The sequence below is a fragment of the Lontra canadensis genome, unplaced genomic scaffold (genome assembly GCF_010015895.1).
Source record: "Lontra canadensis isolate GAN:19392208 unplaced genomic scaffold, GSC_riverotter_1.0 scaffold14, whole genome shotgun sequence".
NCBI lineage: Eukaryota > Metazoa > Chordata > Mammalia > Carnivora > Mustelidae > Lontra > Lontra canadensis.
Genome location: NW_022631008.1, coordinates 21,773,015 through 21,790,626, shown reverse-complemented (window position 1 = coordinate 21,790,626; position 17,612 = coordinate 21,773,015). Strand labels below are relative to the sequence as shown.

The window sequence follows — 17,612 nt, the reverse complement described above, 5'->3', positions numbered from 1 at the left end:
AAAGTTAGGTATTAATTACTCCAATTTGCTGCTGGTTATAAAAAGATAAGACAAGACTAAATCTATCAAATGTCTATAAATCTTAGGTTAGACAGCATTTCCAAATTGTCAAATATTTAGACACTGGGGGGGGTTCTGTAATTTTCAGATAATTTTCCAATTTGTTGTCAGATGGAAAATGAGACAATCCTGATATATCAAAATGCAATATAACAAATACTTTTGTTACTCATTCAACAGAAGTATTCATTAAAAGATAATTTCTAAATGTACCCCACTGATCTAAAATATATTTTCTTGAACATGTTACTGTTAACTTTTCAGTATTAGAAACTGTTATAATCAAATTATTTTAGAGAAGAATATAAACCATTTAAGTTTCTTATGGACTGTATATGTTACAATGTCATAAACTATAGTAACTGTATGTTGAACAAGCTGAATTTCTTATTACTTAAAATTCAGTGAGAAATATCTCAAGATATAATTACAGAATTGATAATAATTTAAAAACTCTATTTCATATGTAGTTCCAAATCAATCAAGAGAATATAATATTTAAATATATTTCCAGTTTAATTAATCAGAAATAACCTCACTTTATTTGTTCAGGTTATACTTGGATTAGAAATAAAAACACAGCACACCATATTTTTAACTAGTAACTTTTAGGTTAATCACAATACCAAAAGAACTACTCAGTTAAGATATATAAAACTATCTGTAATTTCTGAACAGAAAGAATTCTGGCAAGTTTAAATAATAAGGCTTTCTTGCTGCCCCAAAGCAACAAAATTTACAATGATCTCACTTTTTATCCACCATGATGAATGTAGGCAACAAAAGAAGTTTTTAACCTCCTATGAAACCCAAGAACTCTAAGATTCTGTTAAAGGTATGTTAAAGTTGTTATGCTAAATACTTGTAAGTGGTTTCTCACATATTTGTTTAAAAAACAATTCTTTGATTTATTGCCTTCATTTTTTTGTAAATAGTCTTTAAAAAAAAGAAAAATAAAAAATAAGAGGAAAATACAATAATCTTTATTCATTTTTTTACTGAAGTATAATTAATATGCATCAATAATCTTTAACATGAGGAAGACTATTTTAAACATGTGGCCAATTCACACTTCATGTTTAAATTGAATTAGGATAAAAATATCTTTTAGAAGTAAACAAAAACAAAACAAAAAAAGGGTCTTGAAAATGGACCAGCATTAGAAAATCAGAAGGAAATTATCTAATATCTTTTAAGACAATAAAAGTCATAAAATTTTGATTTAAATGTCTTTACATGTAATTTTCTAATTAAATAGCTTTAAAGCATTTCACTTAGGATTCTTCCAAATTGGTCAACTCAGCAAATCATCTTGAAAATTTGGTAATTTTAGGAACTATTTTCAAAATATTAAAATGTGTAACTCACTAATAAATGAGCTGTAATTGTTAAATAGTATTTTTATAATTGCTAAGATTTTACTTTATCTAAATAGTTTTTGACACTGACATTTTCAACAGCCCCAAGAATAATAATAACCACAATTATTTTCCATGTGAAAAATGTTTTCATGCTAAACTATGATAAAAATAAAGATGGCTAATAAATTGGTGATGAAATATTATGAAAAAAATCATTAAACAAGAACATACTGGTGTAATTTTGTTTTCCTAAATTGTATAATTAATAACCACTGAGACATGAACTCTCTGCTACATCAACTGAACTGTGTATAATACATAAAATTTTCATATATTTAAAAACTATCCATCTCCAAAAGTTTTCATATCCTATACTGTTAATAAAAATGCTTTAAATTTATCTCAGTTATACTAATTATTCTTATTTCTCCTATTTCCATTGCTTTGAGATATTTTCTGAGCAAAGTAATAAAAGGAACATAAAAAATATAAATCATTGTAACACAGACATTTGTGTTTTTCATTAAGATCAAAGTATAAGTCAGAAATAAAGAGAATAAGAAGAAAACATCAATACATGGAAGGTAAATTAAGAATTCAAAACCAAATTACTAATAAATATTTAAGCCTAATCAAGTAATGGTAGCTAAATTACAGACATTTTAAAATTACACTTTTCTCTCCAGAAAAAAAAAATTCTTACATAAACAGTGAAATAAATGAAATACATTTATGTTAAGAATTTTTTATACCATAGTGATGGCAAAGAATTATAGATATATAACTGAAAAAGCAAAGAAAATATTATTATGCAAATGAGCTAAAGAGAGGAAAATAAGGAGAATGGATTCTGCACCCCACCCCCAACAAAATAAGATTTACTTTTTCTTATTAGGTAAGAAAATGACTTTGGAAATAAATACCAAAATTTATGTAAAGAAAAACTTACATGATAATAAACATCAATAAGTAGTTATTAGGGAACACTGCCCTTCTCCAAAAAGATCTAACTTTACTATGTGAGTCATCTAAACTATCATTAAATATTTAAGTTCTGTCAAAGTTTATAATATTTCAAAAGGTTGTAAGAGACCTCTCCAGGTAATTTAAACATGTTATCCCACAATCTAACTGTGGATGCAATTTCTTTGAACTTATCAGTAATGATAAACTAAAAGAAATATTAATTATTAGCACTTACAAAATAATTGTACTCTCATTAACGAAATCACCTTAGTAGCAACCTAGACTTACAAATCTGTACTAACCATGTCTGTATATTCTTAATTCAATTAAGAGACAAATCTCTGTGCTTTGCATTGGACTCTCAAGTAAGAAATTCCTACAAACGTATCCTATTTACAAACTAAATCATCATCAAGATTTTCCAATTTTAATTATTAAATATTTTAAGGAACAACTCAAAAACAATAAGCTGTAACAAAATTAAAAAATATAGTATCTATATATTCTTGTAAGTTTTTAAAAGTATTATTAAATGCTATCAAGTTTCCATATTAACGTGTGTCAAAATACACATATTCATTACCAGTCCATAATCATATGATCATTTAAATCACAAGTTAATATTAGGAAGTCAAATGAAGACTGTCATTTTTAAACTACCAATGGTCACATAACATTCTCAAATAGCAGAATCTCACTGAATTTATCAAAAAGTCTAAAGATAAGAAAAGTACAGCACCTAAGTCATCTTTATTTTTGAGATGTTGGTGACACTACAGAGACTAGAAGAAAATGTGATTGTATTCTTGCCAAAAACTTTTAAATAGAATTATGTTAACTATGAATGCACAGCTCTATTTTAAAACTACACATGCATGTATTCTCCTCATTTCATAGCAACTAAATTGTTCTTAATGTGCAATTCTTTGCAGTAGAGATTTTTTTTGTTATTCCTGTTTATTTTTATGTATTTTATGTATTTATTATTGAAGTATATGTAGTCAATATTTTTTAAAGAAAAAAAATTCCTGGGAGCCATGGCATGAACTTTGAAATATTATGTCAAACTAAATCATTTTTTATTTCCCCAAATATATACAATTTAAAATGTTTTGTAATATTTAAAAAATACCTAGTGACACATGTATTTCTAAAGACTAAAAAAAAAAACCCAAAACTATTCCATGTACTTAAAATAATGAGTAGATATTGGTCCAGCTGAACATTTAAAATTCCTAATTACCAACAATGATTATTCTTTCATAACAAAATAGTATATAGACATAATGGGGGAAAATCTAATTTTAATTATACATTAAACATAGTATGTGTTCCAAAATTCTCATACAGTAAAAATGGCAGTAAAATAGTAATTTAAAAAGTATTTTAAAAACTTTTGTTAAGTGGTCCTGAGCTGCAACCTGATTGTGTAAGTGATGCTGACATCATGCCTGCTGACATCATGCCTGCAGACATCATTTATAAACATCTAATTATTGCAATTGCTTGGCTAAAATCTGTAGGATTCCTGCCTTGTTCAAGACAATTATTCATATGATTTGTATGCAATTATGTGAGTCCCAATATAAAAGAAACTCCTCTACCAAGGCATCTAAATCAGTAAAAAAAAAAATAAAAAAGCAACTGAAATCTACATAATTTTCCCCTAGGAAAAAAGTGAGTTATGTTTCAAAAAAACAAATACTGTAGCCATCAAAAAAACTCCTTGAAAAATCATTTTCTAATTTTAATTTAAAGAGTATCACTGCTCTGGTTTTTTACATCACAAAAATTCTAATACTTAAGTTTTATCAACTTTTTTACATACTTCTTCCTAAAAATGTAAGAATACAAATATACACATTTTGAGAATTTTTCTCATATACCATTTTAATACTGTTTTATTAGTAAATATGTGATTTGTAACATAAGATTAAAGCAAGTTTAATATTAATAACCAACATCTGTACTCTAGAAACTCTTCACTATCTGTAAACAAAACTTTTCCAGCAATATAGTATTTCATAATTCAGTGGATACACTTGAGTTTGGCAACATATAACCATTAAACAGCTTAAATTTGGATTAATTGTGATTCTAAACATTAATGCTGGTTAATGAAATGTGTAATATTTGAATGTATTAAAAGGTAAACACAGGAAACCAAATTATAACAAGATGTGATCAAAGAAGAAAAGGGCTATTCTTTTTCATTCATCTATAAAACAAATTTATGAGATCGTAAAGAACAATTTAACAACCTCAAGAAGGTTCAAAGTGGGGAAAGCCAGAGCCTGAGAGAAAATGGATTTATCAATGATTTCAGTCATTCAGTATAGGGAGGAAAAAAAAGCAGAAAATGTAGGTTCATTTTGCAATATAAAGTAGGGGGCATAAAATCCAGTAGCCTGTCTATGGACTTCTATTTATATATTTAAACCTTGTTTCAATTCACAGATTATGCTGATCCTTCCACATGTAAACAGCCAATATTGATGGCAAGGCCCTTAGGAAAGGAAAACACACACCACACAGCAAGGTCAGGAAGCTACCAACCACCACAGGACAACAGATCAAAACAGAATGGTTTCATATGTTTCTATTGTTTATATACTTAATTTGAAGATGATATTCCTTGGGGAGTATAGGAGGTTGTAAATATTACCAGGAACATGCAACACAGTATCAAATAAAATATATACTTTTCATGCAAATATACTGTTTCCTGCATGTATCTGTCAGTCAACCTGTAGTATTGAGAGCATTTCATTCAATTTTTTAAACTTAAATGTCAAGCCAAAGTAAACCTCTTTGGTCTTAAATCCCTTTACTCCTAAGAATTCCTTACAGAGAATTACCTTCTTTCAATGAAATAATCAAGCTCACAAATTGTAATTTTTTTTCTTTTTACTAGATTAAGCAATAGAGGAGTGAAAATGGAAGAGGCATTAATTCACTTGTTTCCAGGTTAAAATTTTGAAAATGATAAGCAATGACATTCTGTTTGGTATTTAAGCATCTTACAAATTACAACATGATATAAGCAATGGTGGAAATTTATTCAAAGTAGCAGAGGAGAACATTTTAAACATACAAACTAGAGCCACAGCTGGCCACATGTTTTTTGAGTTCAGTTTCTTAAAGAGACAGTATCCTTGGACCTATGCCCTAAAAGGGAGCACATTTCCAAAATGCCTGATTACCAAACATCTTCTCTTGGCATTTCTTCAAACCCACAGTAGGCCAACGGTGTTCTATTTTATTTTACTATAAAATCAAATTATTTTTATTTGGCTCTACAAATGACTCTCCCGGAAGCAGAAACAAATAAATAGGGGAAGCTACTGCGACTAAAGATACCAAAAGTAAGGGGATCCAGACATTTCCTATAATAGCAATTTTTTAAAACTTAAAATGATTACTATCTCTTCATTCATTTCCCCAATCGTTCACTCTGCCTAGGCGACAGACAGAGTATATTGTAACCGGTAACACCGGAAGCCACACTACAGCAGTTTCGCTGTCGAATGAAGAGGGGAACTTGCTAATAAAGTCAACCAGCACCATAGCAATGAAATTTCAAAGACTACATTTTCTGATTAGAAAAAGATACACAGTAAGGGGTCCGTACACATACCCTAAAAACCGGATTAACTCAGGATGGTAAGGAAGAGTTCCTTTTTCAGTGTATGTCCATTGACAAACCTACTGACCAACTCCGGGCACATGGAAAAAAAGAGAAGGCGGTGGGGGGGGGGGGGTTAAAGAAGTTTGGCTTACTTGGTGTACAAACACATCGACTGGAATTTCCAAGGGGCTTCCCTCTCGGTTTATCATGGAGATGAATCCAAATCCCATTCGCACATTGAACCACTTACAGTGGCCAGTTCCGTGCAGAACCTGGGATTCTTCCTCTGCCTGCTCTGGCAGCTTCCCGGGCTCTTCTCCACCACCTTTGCTTGCCCCGCCTGAGTAGAACAGGACAAAAAGAGTCAGTTAGTCTGGATTCCCAAACTGTTCACTGGAAGAGAGAGGGAAAAAAAACAAAAACAAAAACCTGATTGGGGCGTGGGGGTAAGAAATAGAAACTCAAAAAAATGGTTGATTCTTTTTTTCTACAGAAAATATTTAAAAGGAAAGGGTTAAAAGGGGTAAGCGGGGGAGGCGGGAGCCACACTATTCTATCGATCACATCAACTTCCACTTTTCTGTACATACGTGTACTTTTTCATTTAACTCCATTTTCCAGCCACATATTACAGTACAGCATGCGATATTTTACTTGCATATTGCTGATTTAACACTGATCCCGTTTACAAAGAGAAATTTTCAGCGAAACTATTCTCTCCTGAGGGCACGAGGAGGAAAGAGAAATCCTGAAGATGGTTAGAACTAGTTAGTGCACATGCGGCAGCAGCGAATCCAGGGTTATTTGCACTGTGCATTCCCCTCCCCCCCAATAACTTTCAATTAAAGTTGGGGTGGAATGGGGGAGGGGGCAGGTGTATAAAAGTTTTCTTGGGCTCACTAACTGAAACTGCGCTTAATCACACTCAAACAATTCAAACAATAGCCCACTGAAAGCTTTTCAAGTTGTGAATCAGTGTGGGCGGTACAAAACATTTTTGGAGATCTATAACAATAGGTTGCAGAAAGCCCCATTGCGCGATGGGGAGCGGGGGTAAAGCCCAGTATTGGGGTAAAAGGGGAAGGGGGGGACGAGCAAAGAAGGGTGGGAAAGGGGGAGGGTGGAGAGAAAGGAAGAGAGAAAATCACAGTAAAACAATAGAAAAGAAAATTAACCTTCGGCCATGTTGCCCCACGGGCCCTCAGCTCCAAACTCGTGAGATGAAAAGTTTCCCTTTGGAACGGAGCGATCTTCTGCATCAATCTAACATCTTGATTTTGTGCGATCACAAATTTAGCTCGCATGGTCTAATGTGCTTTCCCTCTTTTGATTTTTTTCTCTTCTCTCTCCAGTTTCTGGCCCCCTGAGCCACGTGACTTTGTCAATTACATGCTTTCTTGCTACTAATTTCACCTCGGATCCTTAAGGGGCTGGCAAGAGGAAGAGATAACCAATCGCCATTTCATCTATGCTGACATCAAAATAATTTATGAATGAACACGAAAAACTCAAACATGTTATCTTAAAGAGAATTTGAGACGCTTCTTTACGATAAATCAGAATGCTGATTTCGTGCTTTTACTTAAACACAATGGAGGGTTCCTATGAATCGTCGATTTAGAAAAACGGCAGTCATATATGTGCACACGCGTGCCTTACACACAAGCCTGTCTAAATAATCTCATTTAGGGGGAAAAAGCCATTTAAATAAAGCAACCGATGTTATGCTTTTTTTTCCCCCCCAAGAAGTCAGCTGCTCCATAGTAATAAACCTGCCCGGAGTGCAAATTTCATATTTAATTCAATTCTTAGAGGAAAATATATAATTTACAAACGATCTAATTAAACCTAATTACATCTCCAAGAAACTTTGGATAATAGTAACATACACATACAATAAGACGAAAGCGTACAATTACCTGATCATGCCCAGAAATTTTTTTCAAATTTAAAATAAGACCCTACCGGAAAAATCGCTAGCACCTCCACATACTCAAATTACGTTTAGGTTTATCATTTCTGAACATTTTGAAGGGGGAATTGTACTTCACAGGTTTCTCCGCCATCTCTTTCCGGGGGAGGAGATGTGATTAATGACTTCCTAAATAACAGACCAGTTTTCCAGCCTAACATAGAGTGAACCTCAATCAGCAGCGATTGTTCCCCAAGAGCAAGACGACGTAGGGCAGGGAGGGGGAGGGGAGCGCCAAGCAGGGGAGGTGAAGAGGAGCCGCCAGCACAGGCGGCTGCAGAGCCAGAGAATGAGGTGGGGGAGGGAAAAAAAAAAAAGCGGTGGCAGGCGGGGGGAGGGGAAAGGAAAGAGGACAAGTGGGAGAAAAAGGTAAATTCATACAATATTGATTGGACCCTGACATTTAAAAAGTCCACTACCAATGGACAGACGAGTCAAATAAACGAAAATGTAATAACGGATGAGGCTCCCACTGTCCGTTCTTTGGCCTGGCCCCAGTTTCAAAATGCTTATCCTTTACCTTTCCAAATTGATTCAAACGATCGTTGATTACTAGATGCTGACTCCCAATATTACCGCCCTCATCGAATACAATAAATATTATGGGTCAACTAGAAATGCTTTACTTCCTTTAAAATACAAAATACAACCTGTTTTTGAAACCTTAAAAGCCCCACCACTCTTTCCCATACCATACCCCCCATTTTCTTAAACAAGCAGTTTACGGAGAAACTGTACAGATACCACTTCCCTTGGGCAAAGCTACTGAGTTGACCCTCCCCCACCTTACCCGCAATCCCCCTCCCGGTGCTTCAAACAGGACTACACTCCTAACTCCAGCCACTGTTTCTCACAAACTAAAATGTGGGCATTCTGAATCTAAAAGCATTTGAAAACCCAACTTGAATGCACCTATTTACACCTCGTCCCCATATTAAATAACTAAATATAAATTCATACTAATTGGTTCAGAACTGAAATAAATGGGTGTATCTAAATTTTTTTTTCAGCCTTTTTTGGTAAAAGGCATCAATCAAGACTGATCAATTTGGAAAGATTTTTCGTGTTTATTTCTTTTGTTGCTTCCCAGAAAAGGATGTAAAGCTTTCTCGTTTTATTTACTTTGGGGAGAATAACCATGTTCTAGCTGGTAGGGAGGGAAGCAAAAATGTAAAAATCCAAATGATTTTGCAAGAGTAACAAAAGTGCTCAAAAAAATTATTTGCTAACAAAACATTTTTAGGCATTAATTACACTGACCTATAATGAAGTAACTTCAATGATGGCATTTCAGTTTAAACATCTTACATAATATTGAAATATAAAAAACTAATTTAAAATAAGTTATTTTTTATATCTTAAATGAGAGAATTGCTTTTTTAAAATCAACATCTGATAAAAAATTAACATCTGAAAAAATCAACATCTGGAAACAGAAAAACAATCTGAAAAAGTATTCATGGAAATTAAGGGTAAGTGCCATTATTTATTAAAGTAATTATCATAAAATTCATAGACCAGTATAGTCTAGTGTAGTCACCAACACACATTTATGGTAAACAATATTTTATTTGTAAGTTTATTTTTAATTAGAAGATAGTTTAATCATCATAAAAATCAGAAACCATATATAGGTGGATTCTGAAACCCTTGCTAATTGTTAAATTTGATGAGATTCAAACCTATCGATCTATATATGAAAACTGTGAAATACCATAACTGAACCACATTGAATGGTATGGTTATGAGAATCAGAGCCTCGCCTGATTGGGGGCCTCCAGTATTAGTGGAATTAAGGTAGGGTTCACTGGACTGGTCACTGGTGTCAGAGGTTATCGACTCATTCATTTCCTGAGAGGGACATCAGCCTTTCAAGTTGTGTAGAAGGCTTTTTCCAACTGGGAACTCTGAGAAATCCTCTAACATTCATTCACAAAGTACTTAAGCCAAATACGTGTACATACCTGGGGGGTGGGGAGGAAAGACAGAGGGAGAGAAGAGAAGAGAAAGAGTAAAAGAGGAGAAGGGGAGCAAATTGGGAAGGGAGTGAAGGAAGGAGACACAGTGAGACAGAAAATATCACTATTTCAGGGATATGGCATTGTCGTTTAAATAGATTCAACTTTTCTGCTTAAAATCCTTTTATAAAACTAACCATAATCTCTTTAAGCTCTAAGAGTGCTTCTTTCACAGAAAATAGTCCTATGAATCTCCTAGAATGCTTTCCAATTTGTCACCTTCCTGAAGTCTTCTGGTTTTAATTTTTTCCTCATTTCCTACTTGTTTTTAGTGCCAGAAAGACCTGTGTTTGACTCAAAACGCATGTTTTGTGAAAGCCAAATCTTTTAGTAGCTTGATTTATCATAGTTCTTTCAAAATGTTTCAAAAATGAGTTCAAGTGGTGACAAAGAATCATCAACACACTGGGGAGAAAAATTAAGGAATTAACCTATCATATGCCTGTTCGTCATCACAATCTAAGATCCCTTCTTCATTAAAAAAAATGAGGTACATATTTTATTGGCTGTTTTCTTTCTTTCCTTTTTTTTTTTTTTTTTTCCTCCAAAAACTCCAAGAGTACAATGCAAGGAGCCTAAAGAGGTGCCAGAGCCACCAAAGTTGCTGTCAACTATAAGCAATGAGTGACTTCTATTCCAGCAGAAACAATGCTTTGGTTCTTAAAACTAGGAGGAGGGGCCGTGGCACTGCGGCGAGCGACTCCACCAGCGCTCTCCTCCCGGCAAATAAGGCTGGGGTCTGCAGCCCCAGCGCTGCCTTCGCAGCCGCGAATCTTCCCGCGCAGCTTGCGCCCCGGGGTCGCCAAGACCCCCAGGCCAGCGGATCCGCCCTTTCCCTCCACCTCCCGCCCCAGCAACTTCCTGTCCCCTTTCTCTCCCCAATCACCTTTCCCTTTATTCATCACATCCCCACCTCCTCTCCAGAAGTCAAACCCTTCCAAAGAGGCTGGTGATTTCTCACTAATAAGGGCTTTTAAATTTGTCATTTTTTTCCCCAAGAACACTAAACAAAAGACACCCTTGCCTTCACTATTATGAAGGCAACACTTGGCACAATCTTCTTTTACTGCATATGTATGGCACTTATAATTTGGTCCCTTTATCTGTGAGATGTCAGACTGTCTGCTATCTAGGAGAAGTGAAGTCAAAGGGGAGTGCAATCAGAACCCGAGATTGACCACCACCACCACCACCCCCACTCCCCCATCAAGTCAAACCTAAAATGGAGCCGTCTTCAGACAGAACTCTGGCGCCGTCCTTTCGGGAAGCCGGGAAAATGTGGCAATGCGCCTTTGGAAACCAGGAAAAGACTTATGCAGGGAAGGGGGTGGAGGGGCAGCTAGGGACCATTTTAGGGAACCAACGCTGGAGGCTGGAGTGAGGTTTCCCGGCCAAAAGCTGCGCACCCACACGACATGCAAACTGTTCCCGATCCCTCCCACTCACTGCGTATCAGTAAACTACTCGCAAATTACTTTTCTTGAAATTGTTACAATACGGAGTCAAATGAAAGAGTACTTGCCTGGGTGCTCTGGTCTTACAGTAGAGGCACTTCAGAATTGGGGGAGGGGGGTAATTTTGTTTTTGTTTCCAAAAAGCAAAATTCCATTCTCATTTAATTTCCTTACCTGGAAGCAAAATGCTCTGGCTTAAATACAATTGTTCCAATTTGAGGATTTTTTGATAATTTTTAGACAGCTGTAAAAATCTCTTAAAATTTTTCCTTAAATATCTTTACACATTTCCCCAGGTATAATTAAATTACAGAAAAACAGGAATTGATTAGCATAAAGCTGAAGTTTTCCAGATAAATTGCCTTCAAATTTCAAAAGCAAACAACTTTCTTTCCTTTTTGATCAGTTATCTTTCAGCAAAATATTTAAAGCAACACAATTAATTCAGAAAAGGAGGCTTATTTTAAGACCACCATTTTGTAGAAACTTTCTTTTTAAAAAAAAACTGGAATAGAAAAAAATCTTATTCTATTAATATACTTCTCCCCCAATGAAAAGGAGAAATATAAATTTTGTTATTATTCCTCCCAAATATTTTCTGAATTGTTCTTAAAACTTCCTTAAATGATTTTAATTGGAACAGAAATAGGTTTGAAAGATCATTTGGTGATAAGCATTACATTACTTTGCCCAAAATAGCACAAAAAGAAGCTTCATGTTTTATTTGAAAAAATGAGTTATATTTTTCACCTATAATACTTGAACATGTATTTTTCATAATTTAAGAATATTTTTACAGTGAATACTTTCTGTTTGTAGAAATTACACTAAATAATGTAAACATACAAGTCTTTCCCTGTAATGAATGAAAATTTATTCTTTAAAACTTAATCTCATCAAAAGAAATAATAAGCTGAAATAAGAGTATAGACTGCTTCCAAGTTATTTCTTTAATATCTTCACTTTGGGTTTATTTGCAGGAAGGAGACGGGTAGATGGAAAATGGAAAGGAAAGAAGAGAGCAGGAGTAAAAGATTAGGCAAGTGAGAAGAAATCTTCAGGCTTTGAAGATGCCTACATGAGAAGCAAATCTGTGGAGAAAAAATATCTAACTATATACTGAAGACCAGGGTTGCCTGGCTTGCTCAGTTTGGTAGAGCATGGGACTCTTGATCTTGGGGTGGTGAGTTCAAGCCCTATGTTGGGTGTAGAGATTACTTAAACTAAATAAAACTTGAGAAGGGAAGAAAGGAAGGAAGGAAGGTAGGCAGGAAGGAAGGAAGGGAGGAAGAAAGAAAGAGGGAAAGGGAAAAGAAAAGGAAACTGGAGGCCAGAGTTCTGGTCCCATTTAATGACCTTATGACCGAAGGCTAATCATTGACCTTCTCTGGGTCTCAGTTTCCTCAACAGCAATGTGAGGAGACTGAACCAGTCAATCTTCAAGTTTTTCAGCTTAAATGTAATCTCTGGAAATAAACTTTCTTTTGGTCAAAGTGGAGCCTCTCCCTGGCCAATACTTTTTTAGTCACAAGGAAACACAGACATGAAACTTTATTGCAGTCACTTAACACGTTGGTGTTAACATTATTTCCCAACAGAAAAGAAAAAGGTCTCTGAACTGCCTTCAATTTGCCACCAGAGAAAAAATATAACCAGTAGTAAGGAGCAACTCGTTGGTAAATGAAAATATTGTAGCAACTTTTCAGAATCTTCTAGTTCAGGATACTCATTAAGAGCATCATCTCCATGTCAAAGGATTCACTCTAGAGAAAAGTAAAGTGTTTGTCAAATAGCAGAGCCTATCAGTGGCTTCCTCATTAAAAATTTGATCTCCACTACTTCCTCTTGCTACATGCAATCTTATATTTAATAAGTTTACAGAATAATAGAATAACAGCTTTTTATTTGTACTTACTAATGCTCATAAACCTTGTCATATTACAGCACTTAAGTATGTTTTCAAACTAGTATTTATCAAAAGTAGACACTAAATTCAGCACAGCAGAAACCAAAATACTACATTATCATCAAATAGAATTATTACTGAAAAGTAAGTTTTCAGTTAATTTCAGTAATAGAAGGTTTACTTATCGTGACGTCTGGGTGGCTCAGTGGGTTTAAGCCTCTGCCCTCAGCTCAGGTCATGATCTCAGGGTCCTGGAATAGAGCCCCACATCGGGCTCTCTGCTCAGCAGAGACCCTGTCCCCCTTCTCCCCCGCACCACCCCCCTGGCCTTCTTCTCTGTCTACTTGTGATCTCTCTCTGTGTCAAATAAATAAATTTTTAAAAAATCTTTTAAAAAAAGGTTTACATATCAAAAGTCTAGGTTTTATAGCACACCTAAAGAAATAAAAGGATATCTATTTTTTAAAGTCTAGGTTTAAATTGTTATGAGTTCATATGATTTATTTTTGCAGTACAATGAAGAACAAATTTCATACATGTTCTTGAAAAGCAAAATAAATGGAGTTTCCAGATTAAGAAAATTTCCTGAATCCCTGAAAAATGTTTAATATATTGTGCTGTTTATGTTATGGCAAATTATCTGGAAATAGCACCAAGTGTTACCTTTAATTTAATTCAAACAGGTATCTCTAAGTTCCTATTTTGTTATGGGAGTTATAAAAATGAATAAGCCACAAATCTCCATAAGCATTTAAGTATCTGTTATCTATCTTGCATGAATAACAGAAAAGGAAATCACAAAATCCAATTCTGCTAAAATAAGAAGGAAAATGAGTTAATTAGAATATTTCTTCCACACAATTCTGGTGGGAGTATGAGTTTATAGATGAAATCATCTGGAGTACAGTAGGATATGGTACCCTTCTTGCCAAAGTGGAGTCAAGTTTTCTTATATGCCCCCAGTAACCTTTTCATAACCTTAGTCAAGTTAAATATTTAATTGGAAAAAAAGTAAAGACTAACCTGGGGCTGATGAAACCTGGTTGAATGACCTCATCATCTTCTGAAGAACCTAAAATCAGAGAGCTCAAGTCAGTACTACATTAATTGCCTACATAATTGCCTCTTCTTCAGTTTAATGGCTTATTAGAAACCAATAAAATGCTTAGGTGTTTGACTCTGTGAAGTGACCTGTAAACTTTTTTTTTTAACAATTTAAGACTTACCCAGCAAAATCACAACCAATTGGCATAAACTTGCCTTTCATTCCTATTAAAGGACATTGGTTTAAAAAACATCTTAAACAAAACCATTAAGATTACTCTTAATTGTTCACGACCCAATTTTATGAAGAATAGTTTTAAATTTTTTCAGTTTTACACTGTAATTAAAAAATCCTATTTTTTAAGCCACTGTTACAAATCAACCTAACTTAACAAATCTTACTGATGAACTTATTTGACTCTTCAGATATTTTAGAAGATAAATCATGAGAATATAATTGTGGTACTATACCATTCATATTGGGTCTATTACATTTATATACTATGTGAAAAAAAATTGTTTTAATGGTAGTATGCTTAATCACTAAGTATATTTAACTAAAAGTATATAAGATATATGAACCTACAATTTAAAAAGAAAGAACAGTTTTATTTTAAAAATATGAATATTTTCAAAAATATGAGTATGTTTTTAATACATCCACTGGCAGATCTCATGACACAATAAAACTTGAAATAAAGAGGTTAGACCTGGTAATGAAGTATAGCAATTGGAAGAGAAACTGCTGACCACTGAATTATCATTTTTACCCTGGGTTTAGAGTTATGGAGGTTTGGAAAATAGATTGGTTTGAACATGCATCCACTCACCTGCTACCACCCAGGATTGTCTTTCTTCCCTTAACCAACCTTTATACACTACATCTACCATATCAACTCACAGAAAATAAACCATTATGTGTAAATTCTTTAAGTTGAAATCTAATTTTCTTCTGAAAACGAAATGAAGGCTTTTCCAAGTGCAGAGTTCTACTGAATGTTGACCCAAGATTCTTCTTACAAAGGATGACAATTCCACTGAGCAAGATTTGGAAAGAATAGAGGAAGAATGTGAACAAAAGGCACGTGAACCCCTGTATATTAAATCCTTCAGTTATCCAGTGTTTACAACCAAAAGACAGAAGACAATGACAGACCCTAAAGTTAACAAAATCCATTATTAAACTTACTGAAATAGTTTCCCCTTGTATTGAACCTAAATTGTTTTGTTTTGTACCTCTAAGTGGGAGTGTACTTAAATATTGTACATAAATTTCAGCAAAACCCTAGCTCATGTTTTCCTATTCTAAAAACCCACAGCCTATGCTTGATCTTCTCTATGTGCTTATAGTTACAGAAAACTTCAAACCAAGATATTTGAAAGATGTGTAAAAATCAATAGGGATTTGTCTAAAATTTTTTCAAATACTTCATTTAATTATAAATGGCAGATTTAATAAAGTGAAAATCAAATGGTGTAAGAAAGTTAGCTAAATGCTACTATAAGTTTGAACGATGAAGATGTTCAGATTTTTCACTATCTAAACTCGACATATGTTTTTTTTTGGTTTGGGTTTTTTTTTTTGACAGTTTTAATATTATCATCCCTTTCAAAGAAAAAGTAAGATGGAATTATTTTGACATTAATATACTTTATTGAGGTTAGGTAATGGTTTAAAACTTTTCAAAAACAAGGGTAGAAAAAAATAGAATTAAATTTAAAGATGGATATTAAAATCTGTCCATCCAGTGTTTACTGAACAACTATTTCAGGAATGAGACAAATGTTAAATGTTCCTATCTTTACTATGGGTGACTATTTTTTGACATGAATAATAAAGAATAAAAAATAAGCCTTTAAATGCATGAAAATTCCAAAAACACCTTTTTGTAATTTCATACATGGGTATTTTCATTTAATAATAAGAGTTTTTGGTAAATTTTAGAAAACAAAAATCTAATTGAAACTCTGATATCCTAAAATACCCTTCTCTGCTCCTTCACTAGAATAATCTCTTAATCATTTAAATCTCCACTTAGATGTCTTTTTCTTATTGTTCCATACTGAGTACAATGCCTCTCCCATATAATACTGTACTGTAATTGGCTGTAATAGCCCATGAAAATGTTCCCCATCCCAACTTGACACTATGCTCAGTGGTGGTAAAGGGCGGAGGGGACTGTGTATATTTAGCTCATCATTGTAATACTAACATTCCTTAGTGTTCAGTACATATTTTTTAATGAACCAATGACTTAATGAATTTCTGAACCCCAGCAGACTACTTCTAGGATGGTTTTTATGAATTAAGTGGACTTGTATACAAAATTTTCTTAAAACCATCTTTTCATAAAAGAGAATGTGATAGGCAATTAATCACTTGACAATTGCTAATGTGAAATATACACATATGAAGTGATTTCAATAATTTTACTTTATATATACATATACTATTACAAAATTGCTTAACTTATAATCACTATTTACTACATTCTTAGATTTCACATTTCCTCCTATTAAAATATGTAACAACATTCTTCTCAAGTACTTTACATATTGTTGTTAATCCACTATTGTAACTATTCAATGTAAAAGAAAACTATTCTTTACTATACGCTCTTTTTTAAAATTGCCAAGCTCTTAAGCCCAAAGAATTGAGTAATAATAAATTAAAAATGCTACTACATATTACTCAGAACTTTATTTCAATTCAATTTACATCATGTTAGTTTTTACTTCTTAAAAGTTACTTTAAGTTGCCAAAAAACAATTTAGCAATAAAAAATATTCACTATAATAAAAGGAAAATTATTTCATTACTTATTCTCATCACTATAATTTCTCTACATTTAAAAAGATATCTAAAATAACAAATTTTGTTTCTCTTATTATCAGTATTTTCTAAGATAATGTAAATGCAAAGTACATTATAGTTTACTAAATAAAATATTCACTTTATGGCTTATAACAAAAATTAGCCTATTTACAATATATCTCAATTATCAATGAACTAAATAAATTCTTTGGAAAGCAAAACAGGTAGCAATGTGACTCTTCCTTCTTAGAATATTTGGGAGGAAATCTTTTAAAAAATGACTATTTAAGATCATATAGCAAACATTCTACATAAACACCACAGTAAAGTCTAAAGCACAATACTTTTACGTTTATTGCAACTTAAATATAACATATACACATTTGAA

At 33.4% G+C, this 17,612-nt stretch overlaps 1 protein-coding gene across 1 annotated transcript in view; it reads right to left on the bottom strand.

Moving 5' to 3' along the window:
• LIN28B (lin-28 homolog B) overlaps positions 1-17,612 on the bottom strand; it is a 139,134-nt gene that overhangs the window by 115,716 nt on the left and 5,806 nt on the right. Inside the window, exons 2-3 of the mRNA XM_032858372.1 lie at positions 14,389-14,437; positions 6,168-6,355 (exon numbers count right to left, since the gene is read on the bottom strand). Coding sequence (XP_032714263.1) covers positions 6,168-6,355; positions 14,389-14,425 — 225 coding nt within the window. The 5' untranslated portion in view covers positions 14,426-14,437. The remainder of the gene's footprint in view (positions 1-6,167; positions 6,356-14,388; positions 14,438-17,612) is intronic.